The following is a 21,891-nucleotide window of genomic DNA, read 5'->3' on the forward strand; positions in this document are numbered from 1 at the left end:
TTGACTGAGCCAGCCAGATGCCCCAAGACTCAGTTTTATTTATCAGCCTAAGCATCCTATTAGTTAGGGGGAAAGTTTTAGTTTTAGTTTTACTCGATAAGTATACTCTAAAATCCTACTACTGAGTGCTCAAATTATTAAGAGGTCAAACTTTTTTTTTTTCCCAAAAGCAGTTACCAACTGAAATGGCATTTTGAAGTATATACTAAATTCAGTATTTCCACATCTCGATATGTATGACTGTTTCCAACAAAATTCAAAGTCTGGTTTTGGTTCTTCTTTTTTTTTTTTTTAAGAAAAAAACCATATAAGGGAAGTAGAATTAATTTCTTAATAGTGTAGACTCCATTTAGGATAATAATGAAATAGCTAGAGAATTTAAGCTTGCAGAACAGAACACCATCTTTTTCCTAAACACTGTCTTTTTTTATGATGCCAATCAATGTTCTACTTATTAGAAATAAAGTTCCTTGTCATAACCTTTCCAAGAATTTCTAACTGCCACTCTAACAAAAAAAAAAAGCAACATTTTGCAAGTTTCGTAAAGCATTTCACCGGCTTGTTAACAGATTTAAGTTTTCTGAAAGCTCTTAGGCAAAAAAGAATAGTGATTTTCAAACTTAATTTTTTTTTTAAGATTTCTATTTATTTATTTGACAGAGAGAGACACAGTGAAAGAGGGAACACAAGCAGAGGGGAAGGGAGAGGGAGAAGCAGGCTTCCCACCGAGCAGGGAGCCCGATGCGGGGCTTGATCCCAGGAGCCTGGGATCATGACCTGAGCCGAAGGCAGACGTTTAACGACTGAGCCACCCAGGCGCCCCTCAAACTTACTTATTATCTTTGCTGTTCAATTCTCTTTGAAAACAAAGTATTCTGTGGCAGAACAAATACAAAACTTCTATATCTTTGTAGACTCAAAAGTTTTGGGAATAATTCAAAGTGGTTGAAGACTAACAACTATTCTCTGAATCTTAATTTCATTTAATGCACATATTTCTAAGCCACCTGAACACCAAAACCCATGCATAAAATTCTCAGTTTTCCATTCTAAAATAATGTATATTTCACAGAACATGGCAGGATGTTTGTTTTAATCAATTGGCAGAAGTTAACTGCATGTCACTTTTTAAGTTACCCCTTCTGTTCATAAAGATCCTCACAAATATAAATAAGTGTATTTAAATTTATTTAATTTAATAAATTTAAATAAATAAGACAAGTAATGAAGCAAAATGTCAGAGATGTGACTTCTGTGAACATCAGTAAATACAGGAATATCACGTCCTTAAATTATTCACAATAATTGGCATAAGGTTGTTTAAATATCGATCCTCTAAAGAAGTCCTACTATAATTTCCTTAAGTAAGGAGACACCTGATATGTATTTTACTTAGTTTGGCAATCATGATTTTGAGGGAGGAAAAAAGTTTATGATGCCACAGAATGTACAACACCAAGAGTGATCCTTAACGTAAACCATAGACTTTGGGTGAAAACGGTGTCGATGCAGATTTCTCGATTGTAACAAATGCACCACTCCACTGGGGGGTGCCGTAATAGGGGAGGCTGTGCATGTGTGGGGGCAAGGGCTATATGGGAAAGCTCTGTACCTTTCAGTTTTACTGGGAACCTAAAACTGCTCTAAAAAAAACCAGCCTTTAATTAAAAGCAAAAGTTGATGAGGGTAAAATGTCTATTAAGTTTTAGAAAGACAATACAAATTGTCCTTTACTGCTCACCTTTAACCCTAATCATGTTCCTGGGTCCATGAGGAGGAGGGTGGGAAAACGAAAAGGCGACTCAGTGGCTTGTACCGCCGTGACGGAGCAAAACTACAGAAGTTTTTCTTTCTAAAACTTCAAGCACTGGTTCGAAATCGTAGGTTTTGAAATTTACGCTTGTACCATAGCCCACCTTTAAGGGGGCTGCACTGAATGGCAGTGTGGATTTCATGCATTTAGTATATTTTTGTTCAGAAGAAAAGAGACCGTGTCCATCATTTGTGAGGTCAACTAAATTCTGATTACCACTCTACCTTAATCTACATATGATCTGAAAACAGGAAATCTAAAAATTCTGACATCATTTACGTCAGTTGAATTTGATAAAACTAAAATTAACCTAACTGGTATATACTAGCAATTACCATTGTAAAAACTTGACTCCCTCTCTTACTCAGTCTGATCAGGCTAACCATAAGACAGTTAAGTAAAAATACAACATGACGTGTATACTTTTAAAAATCAGTTTAAAATTAGGCTGAAACGAATCATTTCCAGCAACGATGACCCTGGGGAAGTTAAATATTTATGAGTTTGCAACTCAGTCCTTTTTTTCTCTACTTTATTTGCTGAGATCTGTGCTTTCCTAGTTGTTTATTGACAAACCAAATGCTCTTATCTTCTGTTAGTTTGAACAACTCCACCAAATCCTCTCTGTAGGAGGAGCCAACAGGGCAAGGCTCCGAGACAGTCTGCTGGTCATCTGTGGCTCCTTTATTCTTCCCACACTCATAAAGCCCCGTGTGTTAGGCATGAACCGTTGAGCAAACCAGGCACAGAGATAAGCGCCCAACCTCGTACTGAGGGCAAACACCAATCCCCTCTCTAAATCCCCTCCTCCATGTTCATTGGGCATTCCTCTGACCCTTTTTAAAAAGTAGGAGCAAAGTCAACTTGTAAAACTCCAAAGCAGAAGGCTCCCTTCCTTCCCATTTGGATTTCACCCTTGTCATGTCCACCAAAATGCTTCCAATGAGTCGCTTTGTGAATAGGCTTGTTTTAAAAGAGTGAGAAAATAATTTCTCTCTAAATTTGAGGACGATTTTCGACAAACTGCCACACCAATAACAATCCTAAACATAGAAACTAGAGAGTGTTTCTTTAAAAAGTTTCTATCCTTTAGTTGCCCCATTAAAGAAGAAAACCAATTATATAATTTCTGAACTTCAGGTTTTTCTGCAGTCAGATTTTTAAAAAAACTATTAAACAACAAAAAAATATATTTTAAGTGATTCCTACCCCCAAATCCGCCATGAAATACAGTTTAAGAGCCAGGTTAATTTGTGCTGTGAGCCTGTAAGGCAAGGTCACCTTCGACAGCCCTGACAGTGACTGATGGTGAGGGAGAGGTAGGTTTCTTCCAAGTTTGTGGAAAGGGTGTAGCTGGGTGGTTAGTGTTTAGGATCAGAGATCCGTTAGATGGTGAGCGCTAGAAGGAAATTTAAAGGCAATCAGCTTTAATCTCCCCCAATTTACAAATGAGAAAATGATGAGTGGAATTTGACATGGATCTCTTTCACCACACGTACAGCCAGGACCCATGTCTTTGGCAAACTCTACCTTGGGCCAAATTGTTCCATACCTGGTTCTCTACAATAGTGAATCTCTTACTACACTATGGAGGCATTTAGTTTACTTAATCTTAATTTCTGTCAGAGGCAGGTTCTGAAGCTCTGAAAACTTGTTTTTGTTTCTGAATGCAGGCCATGTTTCAAGTCTAAAGTTAACAGAGGTCTAGGAGGATTTGCACCTCTGCATTGCTTAAGAAACTGGTACCTAAAGATGAGAGCCTCATAATTCACCACATCTTATTATAATTAAATTTTAAAAAATTGGTTTTTTTCCTACAATGAATTAATCACACCTACAGCTAGGCATTATGTCTTGTGACCTTAAAAAAAAAGAAAACCCCAGCAATAAACATTTGGGAGTATTTGAACTGCGTGGGCAGAAAATTGACCAAATTGCTCAACTCTTGACCCAGAATACTTTGTTCTAGACTCCAACTGATCAAACAGATGAAAATTTTGACACAAAGAGGCCCTGGCTGAAATGTTGAGTGAACACACATACCCTACATTGTATTCCACAACATCCCTGTATGCAACCTCTCTGTCGAGAGTCATAACATAAAGTCCCAACACTTCGCTTCCAGCGTAGCTCACTGCATGGTTTCTATTCCCATGTGCAGATGGGAGATCAAATAAGCCAGAGTGTTTTAACCTAATGGAATGCTTTACAGTGTTCAGAAACAAACTTACACACAGGCACATTTTCCCAGCCTGGCACATCTTGTACTTGACTGGGGAGGAAAGAAAATCATTTGAGTCAAAAATCTGATTATTAGATCATGATCGGAGAAAAAGATGGGAAAGAGAGAGGAGGCCGATGCAGGGATCAGAGGATTAAAAACAATGATGCCGCCCAGTTCTTACAACTCAGGTGGAAGTGGTCAGTTTGCATTAACCCAACTACTTACCTGGATAAGTCTGCAACGGCTGGCAATGCCACTCCCCAATGCCACGGCCATAGCAGTAACACTGGTACCTGACGCCATGCACATACTTCTCCCATGAGTCTCCAATTTGATAAAATGTCCGGGTTTCTGAATCCTGGCATTGGTCTAAAATATATACAAAGTGAAAGAAGCAGCACTAAAGATGGAGAGCTACAAACTGAATTTCAGTGTCTCCAGCAAGTGAGCAAGGAGCATCCGTTCTTAGTTTTAATGGAAACTTGCAATGTCCTTACAAGTATACACGGTTACAAAATATTTTGTTCCTATCTTTTACCTTACAGGACAACTGGCAGTAAATAGCGGTAAACAAGTACCCACTGGAAGAAATGTTTAGTCTTCTAAAAAGACAGTATTCTAAATAAAAATTTTATGATTTAGATTTAGGACATACTGACATTTTGAGTACCAATTTGAGAAACTAAATCAGATATTTTATTTTGCCTACATTATAATGCAACTGATTTACCATTTGAACAGTAAGGACAAAATAACACTTTATATACCTCTTTAAAGATTGGAGGGCTTAATTTTACATGTAAATGGTGAACTAGATTTTAATCTAGTTAATACTTGCTGAGCAGTTTCTGAAAAGACCTCTCAGGCTTTGATAATCTCAGGTCAAAGAAACTCATCTGACCAGTTTGGTTTCTTAGTGAGCAACAGGTCTCTTTTAGTAAAGGAATATTAATGGATTACCTTAAAGCTGGCCTGCAGCTCTGTTAAGGCTCAACCTTCCCTATTTGCTTAGATCTATTATAAAGGGCAGTCAAGAAAAATAAAGTATTTGGAAGGAGGTATTTAATGGCATGAGCATCTGCAGTCAGCAAAGGAAGGTTCTCTCCCATAACATGGATTCTCTTTATGATTCAGAACCAAAGAACTGATTCTATTCCATTAAAATAAACCTGAATGGGTTACCAAACTCAATAATAGATAACTACCAATATCAAGTTGATATACTGGGTCATGATTAGAGAAAAGATTTTACAAAGCTCTCTACAAACCACTGATCAAAGTCTGGAGTCAAATTCAATGATGTAATATGAAATAGCTCTCCTTATCTGAAACTCGTTAACTAGTCCCAACATCCAAAACCATCCAGAGACATGAGGGCTAATTACCAATGGGATCGCACTTCCATCTGCCCCGGCCCTGACCAAAGCAGGTACAATTCAGCATGTGTCCCTCTTCATGACGCTTGTGGAATGTGTCATTCACGTTGTAGGTGATGTCGTCAACAATGCACTGATCTGTTTAGGAACCAGTGGGAAGGTGGAGAGCTTTTTTAAGTTTCACGATGAAATTAAAAAATGCCATGCTTTTCTTTTTCTTTTTTTTTTTAACATTTATTTATTTGAGAGAGAGAGAGAGCATATGCAAGCTGGGGGAGGGGTAGAGGGAGAGAGAGAACCTCAAACGGACTCCACGATGAGAAGGAGCCTGACTCGGGGCTCGAATTTACAACCCTGAGATCATGACCCAAGCTGAAATTAAAAGCGGGATGCCTAACCGACTGAGCTACCAGGTGCCCCCAAAATACCATGCTTTTCTTTTTTTTTTTAATACCATGCTTTTCAAAGCATACAGTTTTTTCCACTAAATTATCAACACCTCCCACTAAAAGAACTTTTCTATGAGCACAGAATTAATACTTTTTCAAAGCTTGGTCAGGAATACAATTTTTGGAAAAAAATAATTCTCACTTTCTTAAACTCTTTCTTATAAACTTAAATATCAGAAGTCAAAGTACGTACAACTACAGAATGTGGTAAAATATGCCTTCCTGTGGAAAGGCAATTTTTGAACAAATGTGTGTTTTACTTTTGGAAAAGTTCTTGCTTAGTTGATAATGTCCTTCAGATCTCTGCTTGCTCTGAGAAATAGGGAGGAAGATCAAACATACTTATGGAGCACCCAGCAGGGTGTGATGGTCTGATCTCTGGAATGGCCAGGGTGGGGAGATACTTGGATTTGGGAAATAAAATAACATCTATGGCATTTGTGAAATTAAAAAGAAAATTAGGCCAACTCTGTTCCTAACTCTCTGTCAGATCCTGAGAAAATGACTTTCCCCCTTTGGGTCTCTCAGCTTCTTCATCTGGAAAGTGAAGAGTTGCTCTGTATGTCTTTCTAGGGTTCCTTTCAATTCTGCAATGTCATATGGAATTATTATTACTGGAGTGAGTTACCCACAAGAGGAGAATAAGTTCAGGCCAATGTCAACATACCAGTTACATGAACTATTTATTAGCTCAGAGTTCTACCTAAATCTTAAATCAAAGAAACAGAAGTACTAAAATGGTTTTAATAAATTGCCATCCCTATATTATATACTAGGATCCAAAGGAAAAAAATTGCACTGAGCAAAAGAAATAGGTCTCTCTGTCACCTTCAGTTTGGATCTGCAAGGGTCTGATTTTAGAACAGCAAAGTCTCGGGGCACCTGGGCGGCTCAGTCGGTTAAGCATCTGCCTTCGGCTCAGGTCATGATCTCAGGGCTCTGGGATAGAGCCCCGTGTCAGGCTTCTTCCTCTCCTTCTGCCCCTCCCCCCACTCGTGTGCATGCTCTCTCTCTCTCTTTCTGGAGAAATAAATAAATAAATAAAGTCTTTTTAAAAAAACAGCAAAGTCTCTTTTCCTCACAGAAATTATCCAATGTTTTCTAGACATGACTCTAATGGCATAACTAAAAGCTAAAAGGACCAGATGATTGTGTTCTAGCCTTTGGAGTCATCTTCTCAGCTCAGTGGAAGTACTCACATCATGGGAATGCTTCAGAATTTTAGAATTGCTCTGCCAGCTTTTCTCCACTGGCTGCCTAACCTGAGAAGCTCATCATGCACAGGAGACTCATGGCGTGGCATTGCATACTTGCTCTCCTGCTTCTGGTAAAGTACAAGTTTTCACCTACAAACTTGGTCCTCTCTGAGCTCTTGTTCCTATCAAATGCTCTCATTAATGAGCAAGCATACCTCGGAGTTGGGAGTAGGCAACACAAGTCCATTCTCCACGACCATTCCCAATGCATGTGCACCTCATCATGTGGCCCATATCATGCTGTTTGTCCCACTGATCTCCAATGCGATACATGACCCCTTCGTTGGTTGTGCAGATTTCCTCGTGGGCTGTAGGGAAATGGATGAAGAAATGATCACAAGGTCTAAAAACATACATGGTATTATCCATCCAGCTTGGTTATCCTAAGCACTCTCGCTTGGGAAGCAGTCTGGCGTGCCCCAAAGAAGTCTCAGTGCTGCTCTGGGCATATGTAGAGTTTTGAGTCCCAGAGAGAGCAAACCTAGTCCAAAGGTGAAGTATGTTGTGGGGATTCATTGCAGGAAGGGTGGGAGGGTGTTAAACCATGATAATACCTACACATTCACACAACAGGTCTGCATTGTTCTAGAAGACTGATGTTGACGACTGCCTCGTAACTTTTTCTAGTTCCAGTCTATTCTATCCCAAAGGGAAACTATGTGTTTGGGTAGAGAATTGCAAGCAAAAGCATGGTTTTCTTCTAAATCCAACAATCTCTTTTGTTGAAAGAAATGAAAGTGAATATAAGTAGTGTTCTTGGGTTTCATTGCCTTATACGGACAGTTGACGGTAAGTGCGTGGTTCTTGGTTCTATAAATAGAAGATCAAATGTAATCTATGGGGTTCTTGAAATTTGAAAACAAAAGGTATTGGCTCCTCTTTCACCATTCATACTAACTAGATCCCCCTTGAAGACAGAAAAGGTCCCATACTTGTCAGAAAACACAGTTTGGGCCATTTTGGTATTTCATAAGTGAGACAGTTTATTCTAGTTGAATCATAGTTATGTGTAAATATTGTAGGTCTGTGACTACAGCAGTTACACATGAAATGTGTTAAGATGCTCAGTTGTCTGCTCCTTACAAATGACAAACCTGTGAAAAATTGGCATTTCCAGATGTTTTAAAAAGTATTTTTAATGTATTTATATATTTTTGGACATTAAATTATATCAAAATGATCTTACATAAATAATTATATACTATATATAATAGATATATACTATATATTATATATATATACTATATATATATAATAATATATATACTTACACAGATGTGTAAGTGTATCTTATGAAGTTTTGTGCTGTCTGAAAATTAAGAGTGAATGGGTGAACTGGGAGTAAAGTGGACACTATTCTTCTGTCTTACTCCATAAATGGGTGTCTACAGGGCTCCATCTTACCAGCCATGGGGCAGAATCCAAACTTCTGGTCAGCGTCGTAGTTCGGTGTGGTTCCACACCACTTCATGTTGTCCCTCCTGCCCTCAGAAGTACAGTCCGTGTAGTTGTGGTTGTTGTACAGGAAGGGGAAGTGACATAAGGCACCATTGGAATTCCCACCTCGAGTCTGAACCAAAACTGCCCAGAAGAGGACACAAATAGGAAGACGAACATGACCACAGAGCTTGGTGGCGCACAGAAGGGCATAACTACAGGGAGGTTCCGAGCGAGCCGGGTTTCTGGAGCTAATTCACAGGGAGTCTACCCCCGAATAAAGAATGCCTGATCATAGAGCTGCAAGCTTCCCTAGCGCATTCACCTTCACCTTCAAAACAGATTTAAATCCAATTTCACTCTCATTTTCCCAGCCAAAAGAGAAAAAATCAAATGGTTGCTTTGAATAAGACATAGTTTTCACCAGAAGAGCAGCAAAAGCTCTCCAGCGTCCATCCTGTATATTCTTGAGCCCTGTGGGATTGCCTATGGATTTTAATATACCTGTATCTTTAACCACATCATAATCCCAACTGTGTCAAAAATAATGGACCTGGAGGGCATTCCCCTTGGTGTCATTTCCCAAGGGGACTGGGGAACATAGAAGGATCTTCAACGGCTAAGTTAGCTTCATGTTTCTGAGGTCCATACTGAACAAAAGTGCTACTTCTTCGGCAGCCTCAAGATGGAATGGCTAGAAGGCTGGCCAATGAAAACAGGGTTGAGAAATGGCTTTTTCTCACTGTTGTGTTTTCCCCTGGGGAGACTCACCGGTATGGTCTGTACAGAAGGAGTATTTCTGGTCTTGCTCATAATTGGAGGTGGTGCTGCACCATAAGTGGCCGTCCTGTCGCCCTTCCGTGGTGCAGGAGTAGAAAGTTCTGCCGTTGTAGGTGAACGGTAGGACACACGGCTCCCCGTTGGAATTGCCACCGTAAGTTTGGGTGACGGCTACAAGCACAACCAAAAGGGTCTCGGTAAATAAGGCTGCATTTCTCTCCCACCAGTAGTTGCTTCTTTCTAGCTTAATTGAGACGGAAGCGTGTGCCCTCAAGCTGTTAGTAGAGGTCACCACTGCGTTAATATCGGTCAAAACGTGTTACTCAGGAAACCTGCCTTTTGCACCTAGAGGGATGCCTGGGTTCTTTTGCCCGTGTCCTTTGTTGCCACCTCTGCTGCCATGCCTCAGTTTCCCCACTTGTAAAGGTATATCAATACCGGTTCATTAGGAATGCTGTTCAAAGTATACTGGAGGGATGTAGACAACTCTGTTGGTGCCTTAATAAATAACACATGAAGCTATTCTCGGGGAAAAGTCAAGTGTACCGATTGTTACTGTTATCGTTACTACCGCGTTGTAGCCCAGAGGAAATAGCTTTAGGTTGTTGAGAGAAGTTTACACCGTGAAGTTCCAGAAATTCGCGATTTATAGTCTAAGATATGGTTGATTTGCTACTCAGAAGGCAACCCTCTTGTAACAACATTTTAGACAAATAAAGATAATACATAGCAGTTGAATTCCCACTACAGGAAAGAAAAATACATAGATTAAAAAGATTAGGAGAAAATATATGAAATGCCAACCCTGGTTGTTATCACAGGGTGGAAAGATTATAAGCTTTTCTGGTTTGTTTTACTGTTTCTTTCTTTTTTTTTTTTTTTGGTAAATGAATGTATTGCCTTTCAAAAATTAAGTAATAAAAAGTTATCAGTACTATTTTTTGAAAAGTTGATGCAGACCTGTCTCTTGGCAGCTGACTCCATTGCCCAGGCAAGTGCAAAGCATTTGCTTATTTCCTTGTGTCTTCAGCCACTGCATCCCCACAGAGTAAACCACACCACTGTCTGTGACACAGTGACCATACGGAGCAGGCTGGGGGTGAGGCTGGGGCTGGTAAATGGCTGTTCGGACATCTGTGAAGGGGCCAGATCCTAAGGGCATGAGAAAGGACAGTCATAAAGCTGGATAAGAGAAAGCAACTAACCCCTTCTGGACTAGGGATCTTCAAGGTCCCATACTGATCACTCTAAAATCCATGGTGTTACTGACCTGAACTGAAAAGAAATGACCTTCCTTTTCGGCATTAGCTTCTACACTCAGCCTAGGAAATAATCTGTATAAGTCCACCAAATGGTCTCCATCTTCCAGCTCATCTGGAGCTACTGGGATTATATTTCTATATCACAGATACTATCCTGTCACTCAACAGAGCAGATGCCCTCGACAATTCCTCACTCACTCCAGGAAGCTCATGGGCCACTCCATAATCCTCCACACCTAAGTCCCTTCCACTTCCTTCCTTGTTCTATGCCTCATCCCCTCATTGCCTCATATACCCTGTGCTGTCTTCATGCCTCTCCCTTCTGCTGGAAAGGTCTACCTCACCCTCACTCACTTAGCAGCTCCCATAAGTTCAATGTCACTGGGCGTTTCTCTTCCTGATACTGTTTTTGAGAAGTGCCGACCACTCTGTAGCAGATTCATGGTCATCTGTGTAACTCTGAGCTCATCAGAGAATGCCCTGGAATTCTCTAGAAGTTGCCCCTCCTTCCACATTTTGTTTCTCCCCAGGATTATTTGGGAATTTGTGTGTGTGTGTGTGTGTGTTTCTAAAACCAATCAATCCTCTTAACACAGCTTGCCTTTCAGAGTAAGACAACAGAGTATGTTGATCTTTTCTTTAAGCTTTTGGAAATCTGTTCTTCCAAAGGCCAGGCCCACAGAAGAAGAGCCAGAACTGTTGCCAGGATAACTGGTAGACTGAATTCAGCATCTACCTAAGTGCTGCTCAACCCGAGAACTCAAAGACACTTCACAGACAACGGGTCCCAAGGTCACACTCATGCGGGAGACGGCATCTGTATTTATATACTCCACTGAAGAAGAGTCACAGTGCAAAGGAACATAAAGATCCTACAGAAGGAGGTTCCGTTTTGTTTATCCCAATGTTTCCCAAACTTTTTTGAATAACAGAACCTTTTCCATAAATAAAAATGGACATTTATTGAATCTTTACCCCGTTAAACCCCAATTACCCTCTTAAACTATTTCAGGAGATTGATATTTGTAATTGTTTCTTTTTTTGGTTGGCAGTAATTTCACTGATGATAATCAAATAATTCAAAGATACTGTCAAATCTAATCTTGTTCACCTTTGGAAGTGCTCAGAATAAGATGAAAACTCATCAAAGGGAGAAGAAGCTAAACAAATAATGTTTTTAGCTAAATGACTGATCGATAAAAGGCTAAGCAACAATGCTAGTACATTATGTAGTGAAAACCTGATGAGAACATATTAAGAATGGTAACAAGCACACATTCTCTATTGTCATATCTGTCTTCAGACTCTTACAAAATAAGCTACAAGGCAAAGATCTTGTTCTTGTACTAGAAATAATGAAAACTTCTTTTTTTGTTTGTTTGTTTTAAATGCTTAGACATTGTGTCTTTCATTCTCATCTCTAGGCCTCCTCTGAATTTCTCAAATTGTGAATGCCCATACATGAAGAAAATGATTGTGCATTATTTTATGGAATGCCACAAAGTTTGCTGGAGCATGGAAACCACACATAAAGGATTGTTTCCGCTACAAAGAGCTGAATGTCAGGACAAGGAAATGTATTCCATTTTGAGAAAGAACAAATGTACTTTTCTTCCCTTGTCCTAGCAGAAGAATCAAGTAGTCATGTAACTCATCATAACTCTTTCGTTTCCATTAAAATCCCCTTTAGGTATTAAAAATGCATCTGCATGGGAATGTATATGGGTGCGTATATATATTTCTATATAAACTGTGTAGGTTTTATAATATTAGCATTTCCTTAAAGGTCCGTTTAATCTCTTGGGGCTAAAACTGCTTTTTCCCCCTAAGACCTACTTTTATTTCATTTTTATTTAAATTTGAAACTTGATATGAAACAAAGTCTTAATAACCAACAATCTGTCAATGAACTCAGATGATTAGCAGAAACCCTGCAACTCATCCTCAAATGGCACATCGAAGGATAGATGGATCTGCAGAAATATTTTTTGAAATGCCTTCCTGTGTCTGGCCCTGCTAGTTCTGTGCCTCACCGGTGGACGTGGTCTGCAGAGACGCGTGCCTTTCACACTTCCACTCCCCTCTGCCGTTGCCCGTGCAGATGCACTGAAGCAGGTTCCCCCGATTATCCTTCTTGCTCCACGTATCTCCAATTCTGTAGGATGTCCTGGTGTCCTGATCATTGCATCTGTCTGTGTCAGAAAGGAAGCATTTAAATATGCAAATCAGGTCAAGCTGGACAAAGGCACCAGAGTCAACCCAAAAAGAGGAAGGTTGTAGTTTAAAGTTTGGTGAGCTATTCTTTGATGATATGTTTATTCTGGCTCTGGTGCCACAGGCATCGACCTTCTGAAAGATGGGGTTCCGTTTGTTCCAGCAGAAAGGGAGATGTGTGATTTTGTATGATTTAGTCTTGTTTCACTTCCCTGTTTGCCAAAATACTTTTTCATCAACTTTCATTGTTAATTTTTTTTTTTAATTGTTTTCACATTGGTCCTTTGATCAAATTCATTCCCTGGCTTTCTGTTTTTCCCTCTCTTTCCTTCCCAGGCTCTCCCCGCTTTCTCCTGGTAATTACTATATATGACCCAGCCTTTCAACAGGGGACCTTCTTTAGAAAATAAGAAGCAATAGGGAGGCAAGTAGGTTTCAAAAGGTCTCCACCAATTGCCCCAAAGAAGCTATAAAAAGATAGCAGCATCTCTTTTTTCATTTGTTATGTAAGAAAATTCAGGGGACCACCAACTTCTTTGATTAAAATGTTCTCTTATCCCCTTCCACAGCACACACCTACTTAAAATCACCAATAAAATGGCTTCTTTTGAATTGCTCGGTGGTAACCCTCCATGGAAAAATGGAATTTTATAATTTGTAACTAAACTGCTGTCAGTCTGTGTGGCAAATAGATTGTTTCAGTCAGAATCCAGTTTTGCCCATATGCTACAATGACAGAGGAGAGGATTCGATTTGTGTATGAATCAGAAAGTCACTGCACTGGATGAGAGAAGGTAAGTAGATGGTTGATGTAAGTCCACACACATACACATCCACATTAATCTACCACCAGAAGAGAGGTCTGGATGAAGATATTATGGCTGCTTACAGCGTTTCCTCAAATCCCCAGCTAATAGGATGGTCTTCCCTGAACCCCCATAGCACTATTCTCAGTATTTGTCTTGAAGATCTTAACATTGGGCCTTGTAGAAGACGAATATGTATAAGCCTTTCTCATCTCCCTCACCTACTTACTAAGTGCTCTTCAGAGGTTGGGCTAATGTCCAATTCAGTTTTGTGTTCCTATACCATCCTGTACACAGTGGGGACTTTGGAATAAACGACTTTTCTTTGAGGAACTTTTCTCAAACTTGTTATTAGAAGAGCTTTAAAGAATAGAGGAGGGGGGGCGCCTGGGTGGCTCAGTTGGTTAAGCGACTGCCTTCGGCTCAGGTCATGATCCTGGAGTCCCGGGATCGAGTCCCACATCGGGCTCCCTGCTCGGCAGGGAGTCTGCTTCTCCCTCTGACCCTCTTCCCTCTCGTGCTCTCTATCTCTCATTCTCTCTCTCTCAAATAAATAAATAAATAAAATCTTTAAAAAAAAAAGAATAGAGGAGGGGTTGAGTCATCGCCACCAAGGTCTAGAAAGTCTGACGATCATAATAAGATTTTAAATGCAAAAGATCTAATGAATCAGCAAGTTTCTCGGAAAGACTGTCAGAATTATTATCACTTTCTGTGAAAGACTTATTTTTTTTTATTAGCAAAGAATTCAAATTTGGATGATGAATATTTTAAGATGGTTAAATACTGGGGTGCCTGGGTGGCTCGGTCATTAAGCATCTGCCTTCAGCTCAGATCATGATCCTGGGGTCCTGGGATCGAGCCCCACATCAGGCTCCCTGCTCGCCGGGAAGCCTGCTTCTCCCTCTCCCATTCCCCCTGCTTGTGTTCCCTCTCTCGCTGTGTCTCCCTCTGTCAAAAAAATAAATAAAATCTTCAAAAAAAAAATAGTATATACATGCCCAAAGAGGTATTTGCATGTTATTTTAATAATTTCTTTGCTCTTAATGCTTGGAAAATATCTCAGTGATAATTTAGATTAAACATTTGCAACTAATCTTCAGGTCCACGGCACATTTGGCCTTTAAATGAATATCTGGGTTCTTTCTTAGTAGCTGATAGCCTAAGACCTTATTAAACTTTTTCCTTTTCTTTGAAGAAGCAGAATAAGTTGATTGTTGGATCTTTCTCGACACCCAAATGTTACCAAAGCCTGCTGGCTTATCGGGTGTGTGCCAAGTGACATCACATTACAAGTTTCTCTAGGAATCCAGAAAACAATACCTGGCCTCATCTTGAGCATAAAGAGTTAAAACATACTTCTAGAAGTACAGGTGATACGTCCACTGCCTTCTCCCAGACAAGTACAATCCACCATCATCCAGCCTTGATATGGCTTTTCCCAGGTCTCTCCAACAACGTAGGAAGTCCCAGCAGAGTGATCAAAACATTTCTCAGCTGTAGGGAAATTTGGATGAAAAACAGGGGGGGAAAAGGGTTATTTTGAAATGTGCAGTCTCCTTGTAATTTAAAGTATATCGTGTAAGCAAAAATCCAGCCGCATTTTTTTTTAAGTGGTACTCTGTTAAAAAGAAAGGCACGCCCTGTAACTAAGCACATTGTAAGTAACCAAAGCGAAAGAAAGCTCAAGCCGAGTTGGCAGGCAGAAATCCTGTTCTCCTAATAAGTACATGGACTGTGTACATTCAGCTAGGACCACTGTTCACACCATTACTGGAGTGAAAACAATCTATGTATGTGCTTGTCTGTGGGAGACTACGCACAATTCCAATCCTAATTATGAATGCATAAAAAAAAAAAAGACAAGAAAGCTGTTGAAACCTTGATTGCTGTAAAAACAGCTAAAACACAAAGCAAAATAAAAGCCTTTGGATTCACAAACAAGAAGCAAACAGAGTAAAAGTTATAGGCAGAAACTTAGATTTGTATTTATAGAGTTCAACTGAAGACTGAGGCCAAAAGAAGCTCAAAAATTTTTATTGTGAAGAAAAAAATCACCAAGGTGTGACAGAGGACACACAATATTGTTTCGGTCCAGCATGTTCCAAGAAAGAAATATGTCAAAAGCGTCATTGTTGGGGCGCCTGGGTGGCTCAAGTTGGTTAAGCGTCTGCTTTCAGCTCAGGACATGATCCCAGGGTCCTGGGATCCAGCCCCGCATTGGGCTCCCTGCTCAGCGGGGAGTCTGCCTCTTCCTCTGCCCCTCCCCCCCCACTCGAATCCCTACTCTCTTTCTCTCAGATACATTTTTTTTTAAGTACCATTGCTTTTTTCTTTTAAATAATTTACGTCTTGACCAAGGAGAAATCTGAGACCAGGTATTAGACAAAAGAAATGACTTCTTCCTAAATCTTTCAATTCTATCTTGTGCTTTTGAAACAAAATTAAGACTTGCATCAATGCTTAATACTTTTTTTTAAGATTTATTTATTTATTTATTTATTTGACAGAGTGATAGAAGCACTAGTAGGCAGAGAGGCAGGCAGAGGGAGAAGCAGGCTCCTCGCTGAGCAGGGAGCCTGATGCGGGTCTCCATCTCAGGATCCTGGGATCATGACCTGAGCCGAAGGCAGCCGCTTAACTGACTGAGCCACCCAGGCGCCCCAATGCTTAGTACTTTCTGATCTGATTCTTTCGGGACTTCAGGACTACTACGAATCTTAATCCTTCAGGATTATAAACTATTCCAGTATTTGAAATAAAATTTCCATTTCATTCTTTTTTGAATTGGAATTCGGATCTCGTGTCCACGTGGCTTTTGGTTCACCCCAACATTGTGACCATGACTTCCCACCTCTCACTCATCCCTCAGAGCCACACACCTATAGGCTTGCAGGTCCATTCTCCTTTCCCGTTGCCAAGACATACACACTCTAACATGTAACCACCAGTCTCATGCGGTCTCCTCCAGGTGTCACCGATCTTGTAGGACTGACCCCCTTCATGGCAACGGTCTGTTCAAGACAAAAAGCAAATGTTAGAGACAGAGAATATTAAAAAAAAAAAAAAAGAAAAGAAAAAGAAAGAAAGCAAAAGAAAAGGAAAGAAAGGAAAAGAAAAGGTCTCATGTTCCACCCATGTACTAAGTATGTACTTAGGTTAGCCAAAGTGAGGATCCAGAGAACAGCTTTCTCATCAGAGGCAGGGGAAAAGTTAACAGGGCTGGTCACTTTGGGTCATTCAATTAAATGTCTTGTTTAAGCACCATGGGAAATCACACAGAAAACTGAATGGCAAAGAAAGAGGTCATAAATCCTGGTTCCTTGGAGAGATCACAGGAAATTGGGTCCTAAAGCTGAAAAGAAAGACCGGCAGGCATGACCTCCCCACATCCACAGCAGGTTGAGCCTGACTGAATGAAAAGATCACCTCACATCGGGCAGAGCTTTCCAGCTTTCTGGAGTGGGAGAGCCCATATTTTACCTGAGGATAAAAAATGTCATATTGGTGGAAATCAAACAGACATCTACTTCTCAGGTAAGGAAATCTGGGTACTATTCTAAGCTGTTAAACACAGTGGCCCATCCAAAGGCTGATGCCCACTAGACTATAAACACTACGGACCATTGACTCTTAAGACTGCCAACAAACTTGAATAAACCCTAATGTTAAATGTGAGGAAAGCTGATTGGGTCTGTTCACAAGAGACTGCTTTGTTCTTTTGGAAAGAAGCCTTTCAAGTAACTTATACTTAAAAGATGGATTAAACAAACAAAATGCTTTGTTAATAGAGCCTATTGGTAATCCAGTGAATCATAGTGGAAAGATTGCCTTGGCTAAACTAGAATTGATGAGGGTCAACACAGTCCCCAAAGGTCCTTGGAAACACTAGTAAGCTAATCATTCCATACTACCCCTGGGGATAGAGAGATTTGCTTCCTGGGTAAAAACTATAGGTTACAAAGAAACCAGACTGTATCCGTGAGATGCAACAGGTCTCTGCCTCACAAGCAAAAGCAGAACACACGATGGCTAATTCACTCTTCCAGACCATCTTCCTAATCACTGCAGATAATCACTTAATCAGTCTGGCTTGAAGAAGATGCTGAGGTAATATAAAACGGACAACTCCTCTGAGCATATCTTACTGAAATGGAATTCAAGAGATTCCCCTGGGTACTCCTAAGTCCACACAGACTCTTTCCACCTGTGCACACAGCCATCTTCCAGAAGCACGGGAACAAGCTGGGTGACCACAGAAGAGCAACTGGTCCCCTAGGGGTAAACCAGTCATGCATAACAGGGAGTGACAGCGAAGGTAATGGAGAAATTCACATACATGATATTTTAGCGTTAGTTTACAGAAAGTCTTTCTTACTTGCAATGGTGCAGCTTATCCGCCCTCGCCCAGCTCCGATGCAGGTACAGTCCCAGATCATGGAGTCTTTAGGGCGCTCGTAAGTGTCGCCCACTCGGTAAGTGTTCCCCGTGTACTTGTCAAAGCAAGTCTCTTCAGCTGAAGAGAGAAGGAAAGTCCATGTGAGCCCCACATATGTAAAAGCTTTTCTATTCCACTAATCCCATCCAAAGAAACACTCTGCCTTCCTTCCATTCTGTGAGTAGCGTGGTACCAGGAAGTATGTAACAAATTAAAATGGGAGATCTAGATTCTACCCCAGGCTTTAATGAAGCTCAGCTTTTGAATTTTGACCAGTTCTCCACTTTTACATAAATGAGTTTCTATTGGAAAGGATTCTCAGGCCCTTAGGAAAAAGCTATACTAAGTCCTACTTTAGGACTGGCTGAAGGAGGGCTTCAGATTCTGACCTCTGACTCAGTCAGACGAGATCGGGCGCGTTCAGGGTGGTATGGCCGTAGACACCTCTGACTCAGTCCAACCAAGGTCCACATGAAAAGCAAACAATTTGAAGAGCCCCACGGCCCACCAGGCACTGTCATTTCTTAATCCTACTATTTCCATTCTAGCCTCATCAGTGCTTCTCTGTAGGAGTTGTTATAATTTACAAGAGAAACAGAACAATGGTCCTAAAAGAATGGGCACTTTGAAGTAAGTGGTTAGTGGTTTTTTTGCAGCTGACAAATCACTTTACAGTGTAGTGCCCAAAGAGTTTCCTGGCCCATAATCTTACAGTTTAAGATCTGAAATTCCTTTCTAATAAATTAAAAATTTATAAACAGTTCTTTTGGAGGGAGAACACAAAATCTTCCTTTTTCTCATCAACAACTTTGGGACAATAAAAAGAAAAAGAAGACTCTAGGAACTACGTTGGGACACATTGGTTCTTTTGTTTTAAAGGTAGAAGTAATATGTGAAAGGCGAATACAAGCAGCTATTAACAGTTTTTAAAGAGGAAACGACAGATAATTCTATTGGGAAAATTTATTACCAATGCTAAGTTTAATTAACAGGCAAGGGTTCTCCATATATTAAGATACTAACTGCCAGGCTCCCACCACTTACGTTCAGGTTTGCTCTCGCAGTTAAAGCCTCGACTCCCTCCGTAACAGGTACAAACCAAGGCATTTCCCAGGTAGGTGCGCTCCCATTGTTGGTTTATCTGGTAGTGTTTCCCATTGTCATAACAACCAGCTATAAATGATTGAAGAAAAAAGTGATTACATCTGCATCCCCTCTTTTTTCCAAAGTATGGAATTTTCTTGCACAACTAAATTGATGAGACTAAACAACAAACAGAAAAATAAGTTAATCATCAGAACATCAGAATTAAAAGCAATATTCCACGAAAATATATAGAAATTAGCTATCTTAAATGTTAACCACAATTTAAACACATAGATATTTAGGTATTCCTTTTTTTTTTTTTCTTTTAACTTAGCTAAATGTTATATACAATGATGTCATTTCCATCTAGCCAGGGGTCTACATCAAAGGAATGGAAACATTTTGGAAAGTGGATACCTGGAATTACATTTTAAAATATGCAAGGACCTTCAATGCTTGGGGGTAGGGGGGATAAATCAAGAAGGACTTTGAGCAGTTTCCTTTAGCCAAGGCTAAGGGAGGGTGTGTCTTTGAAAAACTGGAAGAGGAATTCCGATCTCTGTTCTTGGAGAAGTACCCTGAAGGGCCCCCAAAGCAGAGTGAACCAATTACATCTCTTTCAAGTTAGTTAGGAACCACAGAGCTATCTAGCCACCCTCCTCCCACACCCATTTAAAAAAATAATAATAACCAATTATTTAGTAACAAAGATCCAAAGCCTAAGAGCCGGCACACTAATCCCAAATGGAAAATTTAAAGGCATACAATCATTTCCCTTTTTAAAGGCAAGTTTGGATGAATGCTTAGGAGGACGACTTGAATATGTAGAGCTGACAAGAGCGCTGCGGGACAGCGCAAAACCCCAGTCCTCCAATGCATTAGTTTATTCTAGGGCCCTCGAAACCAGCCTGCTCCAACCATGAGCCTTTTGTGTCCTCGGTCGGTTGCTCTCATTAAGGCGTGCACAGACGCCGCACGCGCGCGCGCTCAAAACTTCAGCCCAACTTTGGTTGGCTGTAGGTCCCATCCCCGCGACAGCCTGTTTCAGCCGGCGGTCAGTACTCACGCTTGCTCTGGCTGACAGCCACTGGGGTCTGGGGCTGAACGATTTGCTGAGCCTGCCTCTTGCTCTTCGAGGCTCCGGTGGAGGGCACCGCTGTCCCCAGGGACAGGACGGCCAGCAGCAGCAGCAGCCGGGGCCCCGGACCCCTGAGCATCTTGAGACGGTGCGGGGAGAGACGCCCTCACCAGAAGGCAAGTTGCCACCAAGTTTGGCTCCCTTTGCAACCTGCGGGAGGACTCCCTTCCAGTGCCTCCTGCGAGTTGATGCCCCCAAGAAAGTAGGGGCCGGGGGACGGGGAAGGGGACGGCTGGAGGGACAGAGGGGAAGGAGAGGACTAGAGAAGTTGGGGCTGCAGGTCCCCTCTCCCGCTCGCGCCTGGGGCTCCCTCTCCTCCCCCAGCAAAGCGCAGACGGCGCGGGCGGCCGAGCCCCGAACAACGGGGTTTATATGGGACGGTCCCCTGCCGCCCCCCGCGAGGCCCTGGGCGCCGCGGAGGAGGGACGGCCCGGCTCCCCCCACCCTCGGGCCGCCGCCGCCGCCGCCGCCGCCGCCGCCGACCGCGCGCGGATTGGCCCGGGCTCCCGGTGACGTCAGGGGGACTGTGGGTTCGCCGCGAACAAAAGAGATGCTGATCGCCCGCCAGGGCTGGGACTACAGAACTTTTTTTCGGTTTCCTTTGCGGTCGTCAAACTTTCTTGGGGCTGAGGGGGAGGGATGGGAAGCGGCTGGAAAGGGGTAGACTGGGAGGAAAGGGAGGGGCTGCCGTTGTGCGAGGCGAAGGGGTTTGCAAGACACCCTCCCCCGCTTTCCTTTCCTTTCCTTTTTTACTGGGGGGTAGGGGAGTTGAGGAATTGCATCACCTCTGGAAAAAAAAGTCTGCTCACTGGAGTGTATTTTGGGGGGGGAGGAAAAACCATAAAGTAGCCACCACCTTGCAGCTGTAGGAATGTAGACTTCGCAGTCCCAGGGCGGGTCTGGCTTTCCTCCTGTTCCCTTTTTTTGGTCTAATGTGCCCTGATTTGGGACTCACTTTCTTTGCCTTCACAGCTTCCCGTTCAGGACCTCTCCCCTTCTGAACACTGTACCGCCCCGGATCTGAGGAAGGGCTAGCCGGGGAGCAGGGGGGAAAGCGGTTTTTTAATGAGCTTCTACTAAGTTCTCCGGGGTGCTTGGAGGATCTGGCGGAAATTCAGAGAGCGAGTTTTCTTTTTGGAAGGACAAAGCAGCACTTTGCTTTTTAAAATGTGCAGGAAAGTCTTCCCTGGGGATGGGGTGCCTGTTTCCACTCGAAGTGAAATCAGTCGTGGACGATCTGAAACCTGGAAAGTTGGACCGGCCATGGAGAGAGAAAAGTCTTCGTGTCGTTGCCCACGTTCACCATGCCCGTTACACACAAAGCAGAGATCTTGTTTGACTCACTAAAAGCTAAGAAAAGACTATTTACAGCCTTCCTTCCCCTAGTCCCTTCCTTGCTTTTATTTGGCATTTTCGTTTGGTAGACATCAGTTTCATCACAATGCCCTTTCCCCAGCCCCTGCTGCCAATTTTTTTTTTTTAATACTTCAATTGTTATGTATTCCAAGAATGTGGAAAGTTCCCATTTAAGGTTTCTCCCTCTTTCCCTCTACATGCAGAGGGTTGAGAGGGAATCTGAGCAGACTCGGAGCTTTAGTAACTCATCACATCA

General features: G+C 41.7%; 1 protein-coding gene across 12 annotated transcripts in view; it reads right to left on the minus strand.

Moving 5' to 3' along the window:
* The window catches only part of FN1 (fibronectin 1), a 66,983-nt gene extending 46,276 nt beyond the window's left edge, over nucleotides 1–20,707 (minus strand). For 6 of the 12 annotated variants that reach the window (XM_027588184.2, XM_027588179.2, XM_027588177.2 and 3 more), the window contains exons 1-12: nucleotides 20,208–20,706; nucleotides 19,100–19,228; nucleotides 17,996–18,133; nucleotides 16,500–16,631; nucleotides 14,977–15,114; nucleotides 12,631–12,789; nucleotides 10,296–10,487; nucleotides 9,327–9,506; nucleotides 8,523–8,699; nucleotides 7,274–7,426; nucleotides 5,423–5,551; nucleotides 4,263–4,406 (exon numbers count right to left, since the gene is read on the minus strand). In XM_027588184.2, the coding sequence (XP_027443985.2) occupies nucleotides 4,263–4,406; nucleotides 5,423–5,551; nucleotides 7,274–7,426; nucleotides 8,523–8,699; nucleotides 9,327–9,506; nucleotides 10,296–10,487; nucleotides 12,631–12,789; nucleotides 14,977–15,114; nucleotides 16,500–16,631; nucleotides 17,996–18,133; nucleotides 19,100–19,228; nucleotides 20,208–20,358 (1,822 nt within the window). In that variant the 5' untranslated portion in view covers nucleotides 20,359–20,706. Of the gene's footprint in view, nucleotides 1–4,262; nucleotides 4,407–5,422; nucleotides 5,552–7,273; nucleotides 7,427–8,522; nucleotides 8,700–9,326; nucleotides 9,507–10,295; nucleotides 10,488–12,630; nucleotides 12,790–14,976; nucleotides 15,115–16,499; nucleotides 16,632–17,995; nucleotides 18,134–19,099; nucleotides 19,229–20,207 lie in introns of all 12 variants that reach the window. The other 6 variants (XM_027588180.2, XM_027588174.2, XM_027588173.2 and 3 more) reach the window with 2 other exon arrangements.
* Between the last annotated feature and the right edge of the window lie 1,184 nt (nucleotides 20,708–21,891).

This window comes from Zalophus californianus, chromosome 3 (assembly GCF_009762305.2).
Source record: "Zalophus californianus isolate mZalCal1 chromosome 3, mZalCal1.pri.v2, whole genome shotgun sequence".
Taxonomy (NCBI): Eukaryota; Metazoa; Chordata; class Mammalia; order Carnivora; family Otariidae; genus Zalophus; species Zalophus californianus.